The 22,173-nt window shown below is 48.0% G+C and overlaps 3 protein-coding genes across 4 annotated transcripts; 2 read left to right on the top strand and 1 right to left on the bottom strand.

Moving 5' to 3' along the window:
• Positions 1-827: 827 nt before the first annotated feature.
• Positions 828-8,505, bottom strand: LOC122364145 (protein ABHD18-like). 2 transcript variants are annotated; one of them, XM_043334266.1, is made up of 11 exons: positions 8,404-8,505; positions 6,687-6,879; positions 6,234-6,407; positions 5,894-6,003; positions 5,455-5,593; positions 5,020-5,109; positions 4,711-4,815; positions 3,026-3,247; positions 2,516-2,662; positions 1,997-2,124; positions 828-1,747 (listed from the first exon to the last, which is right to left on the bottom strand). In XM_043334266.1, exons 2-11 carry the CDS (start codon positions 6,861-6,863, stop codon positions 1,519-1,521), a joined length of 1,521 nt encoding a protein of 506 aa, XP_043190201.1. In that variant the 5' UTR covers positions 6,864-6,879; positions 8,404-8,505; the 3' UTR covers positions 828-1,518. The 2 variants fall into 2 exon arrangements, with proteins under 2 accessions (XP_043190201.1, XP_043190200.1); XM_043334265.1 differs by having other exon boundaries at positions 6,234-6,413; positions 8,404-8,501.
• Positions 8,506-12,910: 4,405 nt separating this feature from the next.
• LOC122364144 (tetraspanin-11-like) lies at positions 12,911-18,733 on the top strand. The gene is made up of 6 exons (XM_043334264.1): positions 12,911-13,019; positions 14,416-14,503; positions 15,081-15,272; positions 15,617-15,790; positions 16,153-16,299; positions 17,192-18,733. Exons 1-6 carry the CDS (start codon positions 13,015-13,017, stop codon positions 17,339-17,341), a joined length of 756 nt encoding a protein of 251 aa, XP_043190199.1. The 5' UTR covers positions 12,911-13,014; the 3' UTR covers positions 17,342-18,733.
• Positions 18,734-19,378: 645 nt separating this feature from the next.
• LOC122364136 (sphingolipid delta(4)-desaturase DES1-like) lies at positions 19,379-20,404 on the top strand. Its single transcript, XM_043334245.1, has one exon. The coding sequence runs from the start codon at positions 19,379-19,381 to the stop codon at positions 20,402-20,404; it is 1,026 nt and encodes a 341-aa protein (XP_043190180.1).
• The last annotated feature ends 1,769 nt before the right edge of the window (positions 20,405-22,173 follow it).

The raw sequence follows: 22,173 nt of genomic DNA, 5'->3' as shown, positions 1-22,173 counted from the left end.
TTCTGGTTTATTGCATTTCATTTTCCAACACGTAAAGAACAATATTCATTTTAAGAAAGTCATCACCAAGTCCAAAATGGGTAAAAACTCAAAAAATAAATTACCAAAAATGCCTCAGTTTCCCAAAACGCGACGGTCGCCGGCCTGCGCAGCGAATGTAGCTCGTGCGCGAGGCTCGCTATTTTGTTTATAGTGACGTATTCTACGTCAGCGAACTCACCCCGCGTTCGATATCTCACGGACAACGAAGATTCTACGTCGTCTGGCCAATCCCGTTCAAGGTCAGCGGGGGCTCGGCTGCGGCTATGGAGCGTGATTGGCCGGACGGCGTAGAATCTTTGCCGTCCGAGAGACATCGAACGCGGGGATAGTCATTCTCCCAACATTTTCCAATATTATTATCCAGGTGGTAAAGCAATGCAAAACCCAACATCTTGGAGTAGTTAAGAGTCTGTTAAAATAATATTTTTGATTATTGGCTGCTTACACTTACAATATTCTCCCAGAGCTGATTGAGGATCTGATAAAGCGTGATATAAAACAGCACTATATATAGAGCTGCAAGTTTTACTCCCCGCGAACCCAAAAGCGAGGTGTAGTCCTTATTTATATATTTACCGTGGTTATTAGAAAAGTAATCTTGATGAGGCGTAGTACATACATACAACGCACGGAGTCAACTATCACCGTCATCAGTCACAACAATCACATCGAAAAATTGCACTTCGTTTCTTTTGCTATGAACAAAGAAGGCTAGACAAATCTGTGATATAGCAGCCGCCCACCACTCACCACCGTCTCACGTTAGCCAAGCAGAGACACCAAAATTGGAAACCGTTCTTGTATTATTTGCACCGTTTTGTGTGTACTACCTGAACAGCAGCCGAATGCGGCCATGGCAGTATGTTTTGTTCATCTCGAACACCTTGCCCAGCTGTCAGAACTCAGAACATCACACAATATAATGCTTCGAGTTGTAAAACACTGCCATCGAAAGGAGTAGCCCGTGGAGCGACCTACAGGGCCACAGCCACCGCTAATTCGTGGAGCTATAAAACACTCCTTATTATCTGGACTTCTCACGCGCTCTGGCACAGAGGGAAGCATGTCGCACCGACGATGGATTATATCCTACCGTCGCAATGTACAACTAAATAACAAAAAATTGTCCCAAGCCTACATCACACCAAACAAAGTTACAGTTATAGACCTTCGCATACCGGTGTAACGGAGGTCTACGGTACAGCCTTGTAAGTAAACCAATGACTAAAGCGGATGAACTGCAAAATTCCAAGCCGCCTAACCAAGTTGCACTGAATCTGACTCACGTGAACAATCTGCCACAATGGTTTGCTAGCTAATTATCACTTCAGCATGGCAAACCCACTATTGAGCGCACAATCGGTACACAAAAGACCGAATCATATCCCCCGCGGGGCGGGAGGGGTTACTGCTCGTCCTAAGCTCAAGTTTGTTGATATTGCACAGCCTGGCAGGACCCCGCCAGTGACGCGTCAGTTAGGCCCCAACCTGGGAGGCGTCGCGGGGCCGCTGCTTCTCATCCTCGGTAGGCTCCTGCTGCTGTTTGACACGTCCAGCCTTCATCGCGATACGAGACCGCTGTTTCTCATCTTCGGCAGGCTGCTGCTGCTGCTGTTTGACATCAGTCTTCATCGTGATATAATCGCTGCTGTCCTTCAGATTGTACTTCTTTATCATCTTTTCAAACGTGTCGACGATCGCCTCTCTGAGGATTGGCGAAATGAGTGCAAAATGGCGAAATGAGTGCAAATCGATACAACTGACTGTTTAAAACGCACATCGCAATCCGTGAGCGAAAGGCCTGGACAAAAGCAAAATCAATTTTTGTGCGTAACTAGTTCAGCTTGCTAAGAACACAAGTACGAGAAAGCATGCACCCTTTGAAAGAACGAGGAGACAAGGTAGAGACACCTTCAGAGAGCCTCTGACCCAAACGTCTCGCGAGTCTCCTCACCTGAAGGTGTCCTGGTTGAAGAGGTAGGCGCCGATGTGTCCCGTGTCGATGAAGCGCACCTTGCTGCCCGGCCACAGCTCGGTCAGACTGGTCAGACCCTCCCGGGGGATGTACGCGTCGTCACGAGCCTGGGGAGGCGAGACGAGACAGCGGTTTGTGTTACCGAGGAAATGATGGTAGATGTACGTCAAAGCATACGGACGTTGCACCGGACAATCTCACACACAGACGTACGGTGGTTACTGGTTACTGGTTATTGGTTGTATAACCGCCACGCACTTATTTCACATGCAGGATGGGACTTCTTCTGCCGTATGTACTATGGAATTGGATTGAATATATATTTAACGATGGACACAAAGGCACTACAAATTCCAAAGTAACACTAAGACCATTTTTAGAGACCATACACACTCAAAATTAATTTGTCACTGCCACGAATGTGTCACCGGATAGTCGTTGCTCAAACTCGTGCGGCGAACGAAACACACAATATTCATCCCATGGTGTCAGACTGACCTGCACGATGAGCGCCAGCTCGGGGTCCACCGGCACGGGGAAGTTGGCCAGGTGCGTGCACTCGTCCATGATACCCCTCATGAAGTTGTACGCCTCCATCATGGTGGCCGGCCGGGAGGAGGACGCCTGTGCGGACGGACGGACCAGCTGCGGACGGGGAGGGCACAGAGCGCGTCAGAACACGGAGGTAGGTATACAATGTCGTCTACCTACCTACCTAGTGCCTACTGCACCCAAATAGACAGTGCGGCAGGACGACTGTGGTTGGTATGCTAATATATCTCTAGCAACACTAGAATATAACACAATGAAGGAAACGAAATGAACATAATGAATCAAAACATGCATAAACGAAAACGAATATCGACAGGGTGGCGCTCCTAGGTTCAATAATAGCCCACGAGATGCTCAAGTCGAAGCGAGTATTGTTTAGAGTCGTTCACCTTCAAACTAGCTTAACACTAGCTACTAACTCCCTCAATAACCCACATCTGAGCCCGCGGTTCTCACCTTCGGCTTGGATCGCACCAGGCTGGCCAGCGGGCTGACGAGCGCCAGCTGGGCGAGGGAGCGGCCGCGCGGCTCGGCGCCCCGGTCGGCCACCATCTGCTCAGCCACCCGGGTTACCTCGGCCATCTCGTCCGGAAAGCCGCGCGCGAACTGGCGGCCCGCGTGGAAATGGTCGCCCTCCGCGCTGCTGGGCCGCGGGGCAGACGGCAGAGACACCGAGGCCTGGCGGTGGGTGGGGTCAACGTCACTTCACCAATTGGCTTTTTTTTTTAATACCTTTTTATTAACACAATTCACATAAAACACAAACAAAAATAAGCATAAAACATTTTTTGTGCTCCCATCGGCGACCCGCCTGGGCAGGCCGGGACGGTGTCAATCCGTGACATGTGCCGTCCCGGCCCCGGGGAGAGCTGTGGGATCCCTCCCCAGCCGGGGAGATCTGATGGCTACCTCCCCGGCGCTCCAGGCGGGCCGCCAGCCCCCGCCCGCACCGCCCGGCAAGCAGCCCGCGGGCGGTGCCCCCTAACCACCGACCGGGCGAGCGAAGCGTCGACCCGTCGAGGTTGGCGCTCCGCACGCCCGGCCGGCCGACCGGCCCCTCACAGGAGGGGCCAGTCCCGGGTTGGCCCGGATGGGTCATAGGGGCGGGGGCTTGTAGCGCGCACATCGTTTTCCACTAACACTTTTTATAACAAACACCATATGCATACACACAAAGGACAGTCATTTTAGCATTGTGTATCATCGACACCTGACATTTGCCCCTTCCCCCCTTCCCATCGTAGAAAAAAAAAACTATACACATCATGTTGCACTACGCAAACATCGTGACACACAACAATAATTAGTCACAAAGTGTTTGTTTCATATCCTAAGGCGGTTACCTTTCTACACGCTCCGCTAAAGCGCAAAACAACGAGCCCCAGGTATCGTTGAAGTTCGTTTCTCGATCATTTATTTTATAAGCATACCTTTCTACTTTAAGATAGTTGTACAGGTAAGTGACGAATGTGGGCTCAGATAAGTGACTATTGCATTCCCTCTTATACCATATAAACTGTTTTCCCAATGAAAGAATAGTATTGATGCGCTTGCAGACCGCGGAATCGTTGTGCTCAAAACCGGTGACTACGGCTTTGTATGTAATATTGCGCCCGTTGAATAACTCACCAATACTGCTCCAAAAAGCCCTTACTCGGTGGCAATGCCAGAATAAATGTCCAATTGTTTCCAACCAATTGGCTTACTAACCCTGATGATTTGTTAACTAAAAAAAGCACCATGCGGAGAAATCATCACATGAAATTGCTGGCCGCATTTTATCAACGGCGTAACAGGCTAAAGGCTGAAACAGACTCTTTCTGCAGTCAGGAAATCGCATGCGAGGGCCTATTCTTATACATTATCTCACTCTCAAATCAATCGTACGCAGCTCCCGCATGTGATGGATGCGGGAAGGGTTATAATGTATTTGAATAGGCTCTCGCGTGCGATTTCCTGACAACGGAAATAGTCTGTTTCAGCCTTAAAAAGGAGACGTCTGCACAGTCAATGACGAAACTGGAACGGAAAAACTTAAATAGATGCACGCACGTCCCAAACGGCAAACATCGTACCACGCTGAGTTTCGCAGCCCGGCTCGTTCTCGAGAACAGGGCAGCCCACTCAGCCTGAGCACTCACGCAGCCGATCTCCTGAATCATCTTGAGCAGTTCGTTGCGGTAGACGGTGTCCGAGACGTACTGCCGTTCCAGCAGCTCCCAGTTGATGGCGTTACTCAACACTCCCTGACCGGGAAACGGAAAAACGTTACTATTGTTGACTGCATTGAAACACTACTCATCAGACGCATTTCTCGGTTCTGCGAGACTGAGATAACGGGCGCCACATTACAATTTACAAAAGCGGGATAGAATAATAGACAATACCACCAGGGGCCAGCGCCCCTGGTGGTATTGTCCGGTACACCATAGCATACGGCAAATGCTTACGCTGGTGAAGACGGCCGACGCTGAGGTCCAGGAGAGACACGGGACCAGCGATATCGGCTTGTGCCACACGGAGGCCGCCAGCGACGCCATCTGCCGGCGACAAAAGTATTTAAATTAGTAGCCGCCATCGGTAAAAGTCGTCTAGAAGATCGCTGGTCGATGCAGTCAGCTATGAGGAGAAATCGCTTCCTGGTACGATCAAATAGAGGCATTTGAGAAAATGAATAAGATTCCACCAATTATCGACACACAATGAAATGAACACATCTCCAAATGTTCATACTGTGCACTAAGCACTGGACTCATCTCAGGTTACCTAACATGCTATCCATTGGACATCGCTTCCTAGTCACTCCCTAATCCCGAATGTGCCCGTTATCCCCGACTCACGAGCTCGCCACGCCACTGTCTCAAGAGTCCACCCTTCCAACTCACGTGTCCGCCCATAGAGATGCCTGTGATGCCGAGTGGTCCGAGACCGCTGCGCTCTGCCCAGTGGAGCAGTGCCATCGACTCGAGCATCAGACAGCCGCCCATCACAAACAGGTCGGAGACGCTGCGCAGGCACGAACGGCTGCCGGTGGGGGGGGGGGGGGGGAGGGGAAAGTCAGCAGGGAGAGAGCACTGGATGGCGATGACTGACGTCCGAGCCCTCGATCTGTGGGCCGTGGCCGTCCTGGCGCAATGCTCAAGTTGACAATGTTGAGAAAAGGCGGTGCCAAGTTGAAACCGACAGACAATGGCCGAAGTTCTCGCTTCATTTTCCGTTGAATTCCGTTGGATTGAAATAAATCCTTCGTCACTATGACGCAAAAAGCATAGACGCGACGTCAAAGACGCCAAGTCGCGATAAACACGTAAGCGACAAACTTACACTTGCTCAGCCGGCTTCCGGAGGCCATAATACGGGTTTTCCAAGATTATGGAGCCAATGCCATCCCTGAGTAAAGGTCGCGCCAACAAACTTCGCCTCTTCCAGAAAAACTGCAACAACATGATAAGATGATGCTGTGAGCTTACTCTGGTAGATAACCCAAGTGATCACTGATTGCAGTGTCATTTGATCTGAGGTGAGACGTTATCAATCACCGTTCGATTAATTCCACCGAAGGTATCATAGAAAAAGGAACGATAAATTTTGTTAAACGTATGTTGGAAAATACCGAATTCGGTTAAAAATCCAGATGAGCCGGCTCTGGCACTCCGGTGCTCACATGGTCACCGGTGCCGGCCAGATGTATGACAGTGGGTCGCAGTCGGGTCGGCCACTGGTTGGGCAGCACCGCCTGGAAGTACGCCGGTTCAGCCACCTCGGGCAGCAGGCCGGGACAGTGGCGGCTGAACGGCGACTGGAACTGGCCCTCCAGTAGCGTGTACTCCTGATAGCGCTGCTCCTGTAAAAATTAGGCACAATCGGGTGGAACCTTGATGAATACATAATGCATATTTTGAGACTGGGTTGGGGCATGGATGATAGACTGACCTGCTACATACCAACGTGGTCTAGAGAGCTTCAATTACCCATCAAGCTGTTGGCAAAACAATATACATATATGTGCATTAGGCTGTGAACCTAAAAAGCATGTGAGACGCCTGCTATAAGAATACTAAAAGATCAGCAGACACATCACCAGAATTGCACTGTAAAGGGGCTCATCATTGCTAACCTTTGTTATCGTCACAGGATGATCACGATCCACGAGCTGCATGCACTTCTCTCGGTCACTCATGACCTTGCGGAACTGAAAGAGCCTCTTGAGGCTCTCTGGCTTGCCCCATCCTTTTGTGAAAAACTTTGTAAGAAGGATGGAACGGTAAATTCTGTCTGTTCTGCTTCCAGCCATTTCAGCTTCCTTCCATCTCAGTAGGTGGAACTATGGTCATGAGTACCCAAATATAGGAACGTTCCCATTTTTGGGAACGGAGTTCCCAAATATGGTAACGGGCGTTCCCATTTATGGGAACGGAAGGTAATTTTTCGGCCGTTCGCCCACTAAAACTCATTAGTGCATCACGTCTCAAAAAAGTGCACGCTAATTTAAGTATCTACTAAGTCTCTATAAAATTATCTTTAATCTGACCGTTGCACAAGGAAATTGACCGTCGAATGATATTTTTAATGATTTTTTGAAATGACGGAATGGTGAAAACATGGGTTATACTACATTTAACTTGCAATTTTAAGGAAAATGAAGCGTTTTTTACATTTTGAGGTCAAGTATAATAATTTTCGCCTGGTTATGAAGTTTCATACTAGCGACACCAGATGCTGACATATGCAAGCGAACACGCGGACAGTCCGGGGGTAATATTGGTGACATTTGGTGTCGGGGCGCACGACCGCATGGAACGTCAGTGATTTTACCGAACTACTGTTGTAAACTCAGTTTCAGTGGTTTAAAATTATTCAGCTGTATTTTATCATCCCAGAAAGATATATTTTTTTTGGATGCTAGCTGTTTAGAGTTGTTTTATAAGGAGCGTCATGAGCGTGGTTTTTGTCTTCCGTGTTTCTAAGCGTGATCGTTTTGGGGGAATTTCTCTTATATAGGTCGCTCTGTGTGGCTTATTTATAGTTTTTATGCTGATTTCGATCATTCCTCGTGCCCATCCTACCAGGCCTTTTGCCACTTACACTCATCAAGAAAGGAAAAAACTAGATTTTCATTGGGACTAGGTGTTTTGAGGGTGTAACATATTCAGCGTTCCCATTTTTGGATACTTCCTTGTGCTCGTCAACTATCGGTGATAAACAGACAGATGCTTGACATGTCTCCACCCTCGGCGCGGACGGTGGATATAGGTATGGAAGACCTTGTTGAACATCGCTGAGCGTTGTGAATTACGTATCCTGCAGAGGGGGGCGTGCCCGCTGCGAGATCGACGGGAATAAAAGCGCAGAAGACCGGGCGAAACATGCGACGGTCTTGCCGGAAAGGTCATCTGATGATTGTTGCGTTAACAATAATTTGCGGCGTTGGACGTGATGCTTGTTAATGAAAAGAGCCCCTGAAAGGCGTCGGTGAAATCGTTCCCAATTTTGGGTACGCCGTTCCCATAATAAGGAACGCTTGCAGCGCCAGTGTACGAGAGCGTTCCCAAATTTGGGCTCGCGGCCCGGATGATGGACTGCTTTAGAAATAGGGGAACGATTTGAAACTACGATGGGCCTTACAATATCAAACTCTTTCCCAACAATATTGAGACAAATATCAGGCGGTTCACGATCGTTTTATATTTTTTGGACGTCATTTAACGGTTCTTTTTCTTGTTTTAAATAATGCCTACATGGCGTTCCCATATTTGGGTTTATCGTTCCCAAACATGGGAACGAAAATGCGTTCCCGAAAATGGGTACGCTTGACCATAGTTCCGCCTACTGATCTAATGAAATGATGCTTGGAGATCACCCCATCTGATACTCAACTGTATTTAATCTGCAAATCCAAAAAAGCCTGCAAGTCACCTAACAAATGACAGTGAGGAATGGATCTATGGAAAATTAAAGCAATAGGCTACCAACAATATCCACCATAGACCTCTGAATACCGAGGTCCATGTCTATGATGTATCGATTTTCACACAAAAGTTCAGAAATCATGCAAATGATTAATTATTTGCATTGCCTGTGTCAGCTTCTTGTGCGCAGTTGCTGAAATGTCTTTCAATCTTTACAATTTGCTTCAAAAGGATCACAATAAAAGTACTCACGATTATTCTTAACTATGAATATATGCATGGCAGTCATACAGTATATAAACCGGAGGGACACGCCTAAGAGCTGGACTTTTTGATGACGTCTTCGGGTGACGTCATGTCGTGTGTGACGTTTCGTGAGCAGGTAAGGAAAAGTCACCACCGCTGGCGAACATTTGGTGCGGTAAATGGCAAACACAAATGCTGCGCAGAAAAGACAAATGTGTAACTTCAGACAACAGACGCGTTTACATAGGGTTTGTTGCAAGCTTATATCTCCGTCCGTGATGTTGCAAAAGATGCCAATGGTGCTTAACAATTTACAAAATGATCCCCTCTAAATATTTGAAGATCACTGCAACGAAATTATCGCCAAATTAACGAGCTAGAGCCTCGTCAAATATGCTATGTAAACCGGGTTAACATTCGTTCGGACGACAATGTCAAGGCGATTCAAGAAGTTCTTCATGAGATTGTTAGTTATCTGTCGTGCTATTTTAGTATGATTGTTATTAGCAGTTGAGTTGTGAAATGTATTATCAAAATCAATGTTAATTGAACGCAGATTCAATTTATTTTCAGATGTACCTAGGTACCCTTACACTTCACTCATCTCAAGCTGTTCAAACACCCTTGACAAAGTCTATTAAGATGAAACGTTGGGTATAATTTATACTGTGTTTTCTCTGCATTATTAACATATTCATCATATATACAATATAAGGGCCACATGCTTTTTACAGGGAGACATAACAGACAGCCCAGTAGGATGAGGCTTCGTCAAGCGTCATTTTTAGCAAAGCTTTTCTTGCTTAAAATCCAGTCTGCAAAACATGGCAGGGCTTACACTTTGGCTTACACTTGACTCCTAGCTGTTGTGTCTTTGCTATGCGATATTAAACATATAAAACATCTTACTATTCATGTATGCGCCATGACTCATGTAATCTTTTCACAGCCAAGACGCTCCTAAGGTACTGGGAATGTGGGGAGTGCAGCAGCATCAGTGCAGCACCGATGGTCGGATGCAACGGCTGCGATAAATGGTACCACTTCCGTTGTGCGGGACTGACTAAGGAGCCAGGTAAGCGCAAATGTTTTCTGTCTCAGTATTTTTGTTGCAGCTATAGTGATCAATGAAATATTTTCCGCACTGTTCAGCCAAACATGTATTTCAAACAATCTGCTTCCCAACCAAGGGCGTCGCCACAGGGGGGGGGGGGGACAGAGGGGATCTCGTCCCCTCCACTTTTTAAAATTTTAACATTACGCCTATGGCGTTGCATGGAAAGAATCGACTTGAAATGGTCCTCGTCCCCTCCAAAATGGTCAATGTCCCCTCCAGTCGTCGCACCGTGGCGTCGCCCCTGTTCCCAACTACACAAATTTAGTCAAACAATGTGCCAATATGGAATTTTCAGGTTCAGTTAAATGAAATAGGAACTATGATAATTGTAGATTACGTATACCTGCAAGAGAGGAAAACAGAATACATTGTATTGCTTGTCCTTCACCGATACTGTTATTTTTCCATTTCTAGAAACACCGACATGGCGATGCAGGTGGTACTGCCTGGTGAGGCCGCGGTCTCCGGAATCGCCTGCAGACGAAGTCACCTGGCGTCCATCTGCACATCACTTGCAGCAGTGAGGCCTGCTGACAGCGTCTGGCAGTGTCGGCAACGTGCCAGACACCTATCTGGAATCCTGCTCACCGCAGGTCGCCGACAGGAGGGGCGACGCATCGTCTCCGAGGTCGCCTCAGCAGCAGTGAGACCCCACTGGCCGTCTTCTTAGGCTTCAACTAGATTGCGAACAACCTATGCTGAGACAACGCCCATGACGTGTGATCCGGTACCGCTACCGCACTGCGTGCCTGTGCCCGCCGTGAGCCGCTAGTGCATGGGTTCGACCATGAGAATATGTGTTTATGTTGCTTTTACTATTGTTTATACGTTGAAGTGACGAATTGTTTATTTTTCGCAAGCCTCCGCTGTCCGGTTGCCTGCAGCTCCATGCAACGCCAGCTGTACTGTTGTTTTAATGTTGTCTCTCCGCTCAGCTGTACTGTTGCCTCTCCGCTCATAAGTCATAACAACCTATGCTGAGACAACGCCCATGACGTGTGATCCGGTACCGCTACCGCACTGCGTGCCTGTGCCCGCCGTGAGCCGCTAGTGCATGGGTTCGACCATGAGAATATGTGTTTATGTTGCTTTTTATACTATTGTTTATACGTTAAAGTGACGAATTGTTTATTTTTCGCAAGCCTCCGCTGTCCGGTTGCCTGCAGCTCCATGCAACGCCAGCTGTACTGTTGTTTTAATGTTGTCTCTCCGCTCAGCTGTACTGTTGCCTCTCCGCTCATATATGACACCCTCTATATGAATGGCACTACTGATTGTCACACCCACTGTCCGTATTGTCCGTAGTGGTGTCTACGCCCATGTTAATACAGCGTGCAGAATCCAGATTCTATTGAGGAGAGTTGAGCCAAGTCACCATAGGCTCGGGAAGAGCAACGTGGAGGCCCACTGCCCCTTCCCCGGCCCCCACTGGGGGCGCCAGCCACTCCAACTTTTGACTGGATGTCAAGAGCGTCGCCACGAGGGGAACGAGTCGCCGGCCAGCCAAGGTAGCCAACGGCGTGTGAAGGTTGCCTGACCTCGAGGAAACTGAGATGGCACCAACGGAGGTTTTGTTAAGTAGGCGACCAAAATTCGAGCGGCAGCAACCTGGGCACCTTCACAGATAGCAGTGCCGCGTATCAGGGCGCCTTCGACGTTGAGCTGGGCGCCGATCATCAGGACGCCGGGGGAATATGACCCAATATCCCCCGTAAATAAGTGCCTCGGATGGGAGACCCACCCATAAAACTGAAAGCTCGCCGTATTTTATCCACTATTTTTCGAGCAGGTCCATAGATTTCCGTCCTCAAAAGTGCGGGGATATTCCCCAGTGTTTGAGTTGGATGGGTCATGGGACTATAGTGGCGTTTACACCGACAGGAGATTCCCATTGCCGGCTGTGAGAAACTACTGTCGGTGTAAACGCCATTCATATTTCCTGCGTCACCCCTGTGGGGACGCCCTTACTCCATAGTGCCGAGCTTATCAATTTGGATATCAATGGAATCAAAATATCTTATCGATCGATGAAGAACTAAACTACCCCGACCCGGAGAGCGTCTTTGGAATCAAAGCAGTAGCACATGACGCAAGACTTCAGGCAAATAAATCCTTCTTGTCTGAAATAAAACATTTGTGTATTGATAAGCACGTTTTATAAGCAATGGTAGCAAGATTCTCCATGTATTTGGTTAAAGTGATAATTTAGTAGCAGATACTTACCGTCGCATTTCGTTTTTTTTTAATTAATAATTTATATTGTCAGAACTAGCAACATGTCTCTTCACTCAACAATAATTACAAAAGTGAAAAAGAAATGATAAATTGCTTATATTTTGGTGAAACTAAAAATTAATTCACCACATATTTTTTTTACAGCGTTGAAGTCCAGCTCCAAAGGACAGCTGACGATCGTAGCCGAGCAGGCTGTTTGGTACTTCTTCACTACTTCTTAGAAGTACCCGTTAGTACCGATCATGTCTCACATTATAAGCTATTGGAACAAAAATATCCATGTTCTTCTAATTATTCTCCTTTCACACTTTAAATAAATTCTTTTGAAATGCATTTACTAATTAATTTCACAAAAACGGCTTGAAATTTTATAACGTCAAAATACTTATTCCAATTTCCACCATGAAACCACCACCATATTACTTGCTTACAGATCCGTGCGCACAGTGCGCGCAGTTTTATCGTGACGTCAGAGGGTGCTTCCTCAGTGGCGCCCCCTGGCGGGGAACGCGTGCAAAAAGTCCAGCTCTTAGGCATGTCCAACCGGAGTTGATAATTACATTACAGGACGTAAAATATTTTAGTAATTTACAAACCGCAGATTACTTCTAAAATTTGGTAGCACTTAGAAAGACAAGGAATACGCAGCAGATTCGATATAACGTGTTCACTTGTAGAAAAATTGTACGTTAGTGTCTGCTTTTAGTAAACATCGACGAATCGCTGCTGCCCATACTGTAAAGGCCGCTCACCAAGAATATATTACGAACACTATTTTTACAATTGAAAACAATATGAGCTGTGAATTGTGAAAGTGATTGTGATAGTGTTGTGATTGCAATTTACAACCTAAAGCAATCACTCCACTTTTGTCACTTATTTTAACACGGAGTAATTAGCAGTGGCCTTAATTTTGGCTCGAGAGTTAAGCCATTGGAATGAGGTGAGTTGATCAACGACTCATGTCAGCAACTCAAATCATTGTTGAATTATGTAGGTAGGTATCTGTCAACTCAGTGACGGTAGATATTGTATTTCAATTTCAGCCCTTGATTTGATGGATAAATTGTGTTTTTTTCAGACTGCAGTCATGAGCTCAAAAATATAAATTTATAAATTTTGACAAACTTTTTATCTAATGGCTAATTGTGTGGATACCGAAGGGTTTGGTTTTAAACAATTGTAATTGGGAAAAATAATCAATTTGCATTGCAGTTCATCATTCATTTCTCTGACAGCTGATATTCCGGACGCCGGTGAAAACAGGGCACCGGAGGGCATATTAGTCACGTGACATTTTGAACTTGTCCCGCTCCATGGGCCTTCTATATGCCAAACGTCACGTGTAAATTTCACGAACCTTGATCAAATCGCCCCAGGCGCCCTGTTTTCACCGTCGTCCGATAAATTGTATGTGAATACGCATGTGCTCTTTTATGGTCAGCTCCTGATTCCAGCTCCTTATTCCCACTTGTGGCATTCTCGGCATGCATTGGTACCTACCATTTTACTGAAGGGCGGAGACCTGAAATGCCTAACTTAGATCTGCCATGGCTACACACCAGGCTATGCCAAGTCATAACCTAATAAATTAAAAGCAGAAGAACTGATGGCAATAGCATCTGGTGGTAAATAAGCCTTTGCCTAATGCCTACTTAAACACTAACCTCAACCTGACAATGGAAAGGAAAGGATTAGGAATATCCTTAGGATTTTCCTGTCTATTGATGTAAAGGTAGAAACGGTTGAACAATAAAAGAAACTTATAGTCTGGAAAAAAATGGTTACTTTATAAGAATATAACAATTTATAATTTTGTTAATGGGAAAATGTCACTTCCACAGACCATGGGTATGCTCTACAGTGTTGCCTGTTTTCCTTATCTTTTGTGATCATTGCAAATTTGACATTACCCACCTGCAGCTCAGCTCATGTGACATGCTCATGTGACAGCCGGTCCCGTAACTCAGTTGGTTAGAGCGTTGGACTCCGCGTGGTGAGAGCACGCGTTCCCGGTTATGACAGTCCGGGTTCGAAGCGCGACGGGCGCTCGACATTTATGGGCCTCCTGACAGGTATGGTTGCGGTTGGTGGCAGGCCGTAGCCAGGCGAAGTCAGTGAGGGGACTGGCCGTGCGCGGCTTTGTGCGCACGTTAAACTTTGGACTCTAAATTCTGCCATAGAATCGGAATTGCGCGATCGGAGGGTAGAGGGCAGGGTCATCGCAACAAGCTTCGCTTAGCGGTGGCTCTGTCCTTGTGAATCCTTCCCATCAAAAAGGTTCGGACTAAATTTATGATTTTGTTTTTAAAAATGTCATGATTTTTCTTCTGTTTCAGAATGGACTTTGAAGAGTCTAAAGATGAAGGCTGCTGCAGCATCAACTTTCTGAAATATGTTCTATACATGTTTAACTTTGTTTTCATGGTGAGCTAAGACTATTTTTGACATTTTACCTTTATTTTAGGTAAAACAGCTTTTTTGGAAATAACTTTGTTGCATTATTGTATAAGTTTTATGGCTCAATATTTAAACATTCAACATCTATTTTTTTTTCACCAGCATGCTAGCTTGAAGAGAACATTGTTACGAACAAAGCTTACATGTATTATAGATAATAGGGTATTGTCGATATGGTGGCTCCCTAGGCTACCGAGTTCGTGCAGCACGTGTTTTATTTTATTTCGAAATGTAGGACAAAACGAAAGAAAGGGGGTGTTGTCTAAAAAATGTAGGCATTGTTTTTGTTTTTAATTTCGACGGGGCATACCTTTTGAATACAATGCATCGGCCTCAAAAGAGATTTTAAGTTTACAGAACATAGTTCAATTAAACCATTCATCAGCTATCCCCCAACCTCATGGAATTTGAATTTGAATTGCAACCCCTGGAAGTTGCAATGATTGCATACATTCCCATTCATTCATTATTCCCCCTGTCCTCCACATTTCCCCTGTGTGTTGTTGTGACACCCCACCCCTCCCTCCCCTCCCACACCCGGCAGCTGTCGGGTATAGCCGTGTTCGGCGTGGGCATCTGGTCGCTGGTCAGCGAGCCATCCTACGTGCTGCTGCTCTCCACGGCCTCGTTCAGCACGGCCGCCTATGTGCTGGTGGCCTCCGGAGTTCTGGTGCTGGTCACCGGCCTGGTCGGCTGCCTCGGCGCGCTCAGAGAGAGCCTGCCCTGCCTGCTGATGGTACGAACCGCGGAGTGGCGGTGGGTGTGTGGGTGAGAGATGTGGAGTCAGATATCCGGAGGATATTGGGGTGGTCGGTTGCTCGCTAAGATTGTGGCTGGTGCCGACAGTTGGGCGAGAGTAGCTTCACACTCAATTTTTCCCACATCGCTGGATGGTATCTTTTTCAACATCGGTAAATGCGGATGAATGCAAATCATTTACTTTCGTCTTTCAGACGTCGCTACATTCTCGCACACACTGAAGTCAATTTTGTGCCCCCTTTTCCTCACCGTTTCAAGCACGGGCTCTCCGAACCCTCCGCCCTCTAACCGTGCCCACTCTGCCCTGCACAATGCACATAGTACACGTTCGTGCTGCTGCTGATCTTCCTGCTGGAGGCGATGGCGGGCGTGCTGGCCTACGTGTACCAGGTGCAGCTGCAGATGGAGCTGGCGCATCACCTGAACGCCACCTTCGCCGACAACTACAACAGGAAGCCAGAGTACACGGCCGCTATCGACGAGATGCAACAGGACGTGAGTGAAAACACGGGAGACGGGTGGTGGAGTTGGTGGGCGAAGCGGGAATCTACCGAGATGGGATATCTAAACATGTGACATGACGTTTGAAGATGATAAGAAAGTAATTACGATCCGCTGATTTTAAGCTCAAAATGGACCTTGTTCAGTGTTCACGCTGCGGTATTAATAATTTGCTTGCTGATAGCGGTTGCAGTGCTGGACGTACCCTAAACCATTTGTCGTAGCGCCGCAATAAAACATTAATCGGGGTTATACCAGTTTGGTCTCAAAACCGACCCCTATTTACCATCAACGAACTATTTACCCGTGTTTTTCCAAATCGTCCCCGACTGACACGTCTCCCCCACTTTCCCCAGTTCCGCTGCTGCGGTGCCACCTACTACACTAACTGGCTGTACACGGACTGGGCCGACACAGAGGGTAGGAAGGTGCCTGACAGCTGCTGCAAGTCCGTGAAGCCTCTGTGCGGCCGGCGCGACCACCCCTCCAACATCAACCCTGGCGTGAGTACTATGACGGGGCTCTGCTGGGGACGTTTGTTGCAGCAGGGAGAGCCGGAAGTCGTGAATAATCGCGTAGCGATGCTTGGACTTTGAATCACAGCCTGGCAGTTGGGCACTAAGGAAAAAAAGTGAAGATAATCTGGTCACACGTAACCGAAAGCCACTTGTAGCGTAATTTCCGTCTTGGTGTTTGGATCATTTCCGTTGTCATAGTCGTGAGCCATGAGGTCAATGTCGGCCCCACAGCGGCCAGGACACCTCACCTAAGCCCGTGACACTAAAAGTGAGCCCCTCGGATGACTTCACTAAGTGCCTCCGAACCGCGGCGACCCTACGGCGGCTCTGCGGTGTGACAAAGAGCGACGTTTGAACGCACCGACCGCTCACGTGTGCGTTGTGCAGTGCGACGGAAACATGAGAATGCGCTGCGCTGGCGTGAAATCCGAGCCGACACCCCGACCGGCGGCGGTCGGTCACACGCGTGCGTCATATGAAACTGTCGGGGGCTGGGGAGGAGGGGAGGGGGTGAGGTGGGGAGAGCTTGCTCCGTGTTATATGAGCTACTGAGTGTTGATAACATGATGACCATGTCACTGGAGATGACAGCAAAACTTGTCACATTCGCTCACTAACCAAGGCGAATCGGACAGGGACCAAGGCCCTAGCCAGTTAAAATGACATTCACGTTATCCTTCCGTTTTAATTGCGTTATTTTCCTTTTTCTACTCCTTCTGTCAGTGCCAAATAAGTATCGTCTGTATCCAGTCATTCATCATTATCTTTGGCGTAAACCTCGGTAGCTACTTCTGTATACCGGTGATTGCTTTCTTTCCTCTCCCTGCACTGCGTAACTTATCGTCATTAACTGATCCCGACCTCCCCCGTTCTACAGGGCTGCGTGCACCAGATGGGTTACGTGATCCAGGATCACCTGGTGGTGGTCGGCGCCGTCGGAGTCGGCGTCTCCGTCGTCCAGATCTTCGGCGTCATCATCTCCTGCTGCCTGTTTGTGAAGCTGAAGAACTACGGGCGCGGCTACTGAGCGGCACCGCAGCACACGGCAGGCACAGGTGTGGTGACGAAGCCGAGCCCAGAGTAGAGCCGCTACAGATCGCCACCTCAGTAGAGTGTCGCTACTCCTCTGCTGCTTTTGTCGGCTAGTGGCTTCTTCAAGAACAGTATAGTTCTTCCGAGTTAGTGCCTCTTAGTCGCCTCAAGGTGTCCACTGTAAGGTGTCAACAGTAGGTATTTTATGTCGAGAGGGTTATACTGCTGACCATTTTGTGACTAACATCCCCAATGTGGGTCGTGTAAAGGATGTTCAGACAATGGTGACTGTAACGCCAGCTGGAGCCACTGCTACTGAAGTGCCATGACGTGAAAAGATATTCGACTGTCAAGTGGTCAGGCTTCATGGCTCTTGCTAGTGCATTCCCCGGGTAGGACCAATTTACAATCCAGAAAAAGATTATGCTTAACAGATCTGTCTTGTTCGAAGTTTGACGTGTTTTCATTGTTTCAGACATGTTTTAAGATATTCATTGTAGGAAAATTATCAGGTCATCTCAGTCCATGAATCTCCTCATTTCTTTTTACACTTTCTGACATGATTTTAGATTTATCTTGTCGAATCTCCTGGCTTTATCGGACGCAGCTTTACATGCGCCGAAGTTCAACACCGAATAGTGCTACCCAAGTGCCAACTATAAAGTAAAGCAGATAAAGGCCGGTGCCTTCATTCCCACTTTGTGCTGCCTTTCCGGCGTCACTGTGCCTTTGAACTTCGATATGACGAGCTTTTTGGCGTACTAGCTGCTTCTGTATTGGCCAGTGTGGTCGCTATCATTAGAAGAAATATTTTGTGGTGACATGTTCTGAATTCTTGCCTCATTAGTGTAACGCCTTTGAGTGCTACTTATGGTGCCAAATATGGAATACCACAAGCGCATATTATCGTACAGTGGCAGCAACAACTTAACGCATTTACCGTTTGTACTTGTATTCTACCGTGGGTCTTTGATGTTGTGTTGTGTTATATGAAGTGCTTGTAGTTGTGTTATTCATAAGTAATCTGCGCAAAATGCATCGTAAGGTGTGTCCGTTTTTATGTAACTTGCTTCGTCAGCTTGACTATGGGTGAGCCATGGTATTTATCACCCACGGTTTGATAAAGATCTCTCGGTTTTCGTCGCAACTTATTTGCACATTCTCCATGCCATCATAATTAGTTTATGAATAGCGTACAAATTTTCTAATTTCGCGATCATGATAAAGTACTTCAAAACCTTTTTGTGTGCATGTACTTGCGCAGCTAAGTGTTACGGACTGTGCTTTAGCATTTTAAGTCATTTATAATGATAAGTTTTGTGTTTTGATGTGGCTTTAGCAGTACTTAATATTCATCTATGTTCGAGAAATACATTACCCGTTTCTACATCAGTTTTCTCCAGCACAGCAATCACAAACATTGCATCACACCTTTAAAGCCTTCGGCTGATTAATCTTGACAGACTTCACCTGAATGAACCTCGTATGAAAATGTTCGCGGTCTAGAGGCCGTGTTTACTTATCAGTACAGATGGCAGCCCAAACGTCATAGGTAAGCACAATGAAACTTATTTTTTTGGCTAGCAACCGACGCTTCGGCTTTGCAGTAGTTGCACAAATCATAGTCGTAGATTGTAGCTAGTCAGCTTGAATCGCTCATGCTATCGTTCTGAGGCTCTAAGACGCAGTTAGCCCTTCTGTGTTGCTACGGACCTCTATCCCTTGTAATGCTATACAAATCATGTGAATTACGTAACTCTGACGCGGACGTTGGGACTGACTGAGCGTCCTTAAACCGTCCGCCCCTGGCGACGCTGCACACTTCACTCGTTCGGTGATCGCACACAGCTGGGTGGGTCTGATCGCTGTCAAGTGTTCAGGTAATAACCCATCGCTGCTCAGACAACACATCCTTCATTAGCCCCACGTCTGCCCTCGGGCTCGGTCAGTCCGCGTACCGCTCCGGCCACTGCTGCGCCATTCCTGTCAACCGCGCGTCTCTTTTGTCTCCGCCGCGCCACCGTTCGCCGCCATGGCCCCGCGCGCGGCCGCTGAGCCGTGGTTTGACGATACCACGGAGCCCGAGCCTCACGCCGCGCGGCGGAAGAAGATCCTTGAAGCACACCCTGAGGTGAGGGGCCTGTTCGGACACAACCCCGAGCTGAAGTGGCAGGCGCTGTGTCTGGTTGGAGTCCAGCTCTCCGTGGCCTACTACACGAGGCTGATGTCCTGGCCGGTACTGATAGCCGTAGCGTACTTTTTCGGTGGCTTTCTCCAGCATGGTCTATGGTCTGTGATCCATGAGTGCAGCCACAACCAGGCGTTCGGTTACAAGTACCCGCTGCCGAACCAGCTGCTGGGGATTCTGGCCAATCTGCCGATGGGCTTTCCGTGCGCCGTGGCGTTCAAAAGGTATCATCTGATGCACCACAAGTACCAGGGCAACGCCAAGATGGACGCAGACGTGCCGACGGAGTTCGAGGCGCGTCTGTTCGGCACGTCTGCGATCGGGAAACTGATCTTCGTGATCCTGCAGCCGTTCTTTTACTACACGCGGCCGTTGTTCGTGAACCCGCTGCCGCCCACCCGGCTGGAGCTGTTCAACATCGCCGTCCAGCTGGCGTTCGACTACGTCCTCCTCTCCCACTGGGGCCTGAAGCCGTTCGTCTACCTCATCGGCGGCTTCTTCTTAACCATGGGCCTCCACCCGTTAGCCGGTCACTTCATCTCCGACCACATGCAGCTGACCAAGGGCCACGAGACGTACAGCTACTACGGCTGGATGAACCAGCTCATGTGGAACGAGGGCTACCACAACGAGCACCATGACTTCCCGAACGTGCCCAACAAGCGTCTGTCCGAGCTGCGTGACATGGTGCCCGAGGTGTACTCCCAGCTGCCCAGCTACGACTCCTGGCCGGGTGTGGTGTGGCGCTTCATCACCGACCCCAGCGTGTCGCTCGGTAGCAGGATCCGCCGACTGGAGGTACCACAGAAGGCGGCGACGAACGTGTCTCCCTCTTGGTCGACTGAAGAGGGAGACACGACTGGAGAGTGAACTCTATAGGAGAGGGCGATTGAAGGCAACGGAACAGGTGGCTGGGAGATGAAGTGGGTGGTTGGAGCCGACTGGAAAGGAGAAGAAATGCAGCTGGTTTATTAAACTTATTACGTAACACTACCTAGGACCTAGGTATATGTAGAGCGGCCGGTTTCAAACCAACCAGACCGACCGGGAAATCAGTTAAGACTAAGAGTGCATTGTATGCACGAGGTGAGAGCTAATGGGATTACAGGAGACAATGCAGTGTAAATGCAATATTATTGATGGTTTTGAAAACGCGGAATAAGCAGCTGATGATTTCACTGGGAAATTTTGTGGTAAATAATGACTACCATGATTGTCATTTATGAGAATATGCCTCTTGTCTTATTATCTGATGAAAGCAACACGCAGTGACGATAGTGATGGCTATGAAAGTTCTTGAGCTTTTCGCCATACTGACCAACAGCGTGTAACTTTTTGAGAAGGCGACTTGGTAGCTGGTTGATTAATATCACAGCCATTATCTCTCATGCAACACGTATCCTTAGTCCCACTACACCACATTATAGTCTGTTGTTGGCATCCACATGCATTGGGATTTGGAATGCCAGACCAGCCTTCTGCCTTTACGTAAATACCTGTTCGGGTTTGCAACACTCCGCTGTGTATTGATTTTGATTGCATCCATTGATGCGTTGGTATTGGTTATCTTTGCCGACCGTGACCGAGACAGCATGAAAAAGTAGAATTACCTATATTTTTTATAGCAACATATGGGATAAACCAACTGATACTGAAGTAGGTCAGATCGTTGTTGATAAAAAACTAACTAGGTGGCGATATAAATAAAGTTGAGCTCGTTTTAAGTCGAGATTAAAAAGGTGACACAATTACAATCTAATCACTAATGAGATGGAGAATTAAGTAATGCAAAATAGCAACCGCAAAGCCAACATGAAGCATGAAAATGCCAAATGGTTATAAGGGAAAACGAATGATGGCGAACCAGCATCTAAGGAAAAGATAGACGGAAAACTCAGCACTCTAATTGATGACACTTTAGCAGCCGGCAATCGGCATGGCTATAGTTCTCGACCATGGTACCCCGTGTAACGGGTCCTATCATCTGGTGTCGGTGCTAACCAGGGCACTGGTAGTCTGGTCACACGGCTGTCGCAACGCTCTCAGAGGGGTGCCGACATGTCTGTCTCAATGGGACCGGCGCGTGCTCGACCACACCCTCCCTCTTCTCTCTACCACTCCCTCGCCCCCTCTCTCCCCTGACACGGCTACGTTCGACATCGAGCTATCGATAGATACGCATAGAATCGGCCTTCAGCCCGCTTAATTTGAAATTAATCACGGGTTTTACTCGTATCTTATTCCATCTTGGCAGAAGCAGTATCGTATTAAATCTCGACAGAAGCAGAGCTGCCGTTTTTCACACCATCTCGCCCGTTCTGGCTCAGTTTGCCAGTAAATAGCGGCGAGGTTAAACGGCTGGTAATGATGGGTTCATGGCCGGCTGTGAGCCGCCGTTGAGAAACTGGTGGGGCAGATCTGACGGAGCCGCGTCAGCTGATAATGAGACGGGCTGTGGGTTGCGAAAGGACGGCACGCGGTCGGCGGTGTACAGTGGGTCTATTTAAGATCTCCAGAGCCACCACGTGGCGCTACGGTCGGGGTAGGGCGAGTCCAAATCCCGAGGGAAGTGAGGTCAACGGTCATTGTGGGGGAAGGAGGGAGGGGGAGTGACGCGGTATCACGGCGCATGGGGCGTG

This window comes from Amphibalanus amphitrite, unplaced genomic scaffold (assembly GCF_019059575.1).
Source record: "Amphibalanus amphitrite isolate SeventyFive unplaced genomic scaffold, NRLGWU_Aamphi_draft 000658F_arrow, whole genome shotgun sequence".
NCBI lineage: Eukaryota > Metazoa > Arthropoda > Thecostraca > Balanomorpha > Balanidae > Amphibalanus > Amphibalanus amphitrite.
Note: the sequence above shows the minus strand (reverse complement) of the source record. Positions and strands in the feature narration are given on the sequence as shown.

Excerpts from the sequence above, each read along its gene's own strand:
- LOC122364145 (XM_043334265.1), bottom strand. The coding sequence starts at position 6,863 with ATGGCTGGAAGCAGAACAGACAGAATTTACCGTTCCATCCTTCTTACA. Across the intron at positions 5,110-5,454 it reads GCATCTCTATGGGCGGACAC|ATGGCGTCGCTGGCGGCCTC; the intron begins GTGAGTTGGAAG and ends TGTCGCCGGCAG. Across the intron at positions 2,663-3,025 it reads TGGTGCGATCCAAGCCGAAG|CTGGTCCGTCCGTCCGCACA; the intron begins GTGAGAACCGCG and ends CCCCGTCCGCAG.
- LOC122364144 (XM_043334264.1), top strand. Across the intron at positions 14,504-15,080 it reads TGTTTAACTTTGTTTTCATG|CTGTCGGGTATAGCCGTGTT; the intron begins GTGAGCTAAGAC and ends CACACCCGGCAG. Across the intron at positions 15,791-16,152 it reads TCGACGAGATGCAACAGGAC|TTCCGCTGCTGCGGTGCCAC; the intron begins GTGAGTGAAAAC and ends CACTTTCCCCAG.
- LOC122364136 (XM_043334245.1), top strand. The coding sequence starts at position 19,379 with ATGGCCCCGCGCGCGGCCGCTGAGCCGTGGTTTGACGATACCACGGAG.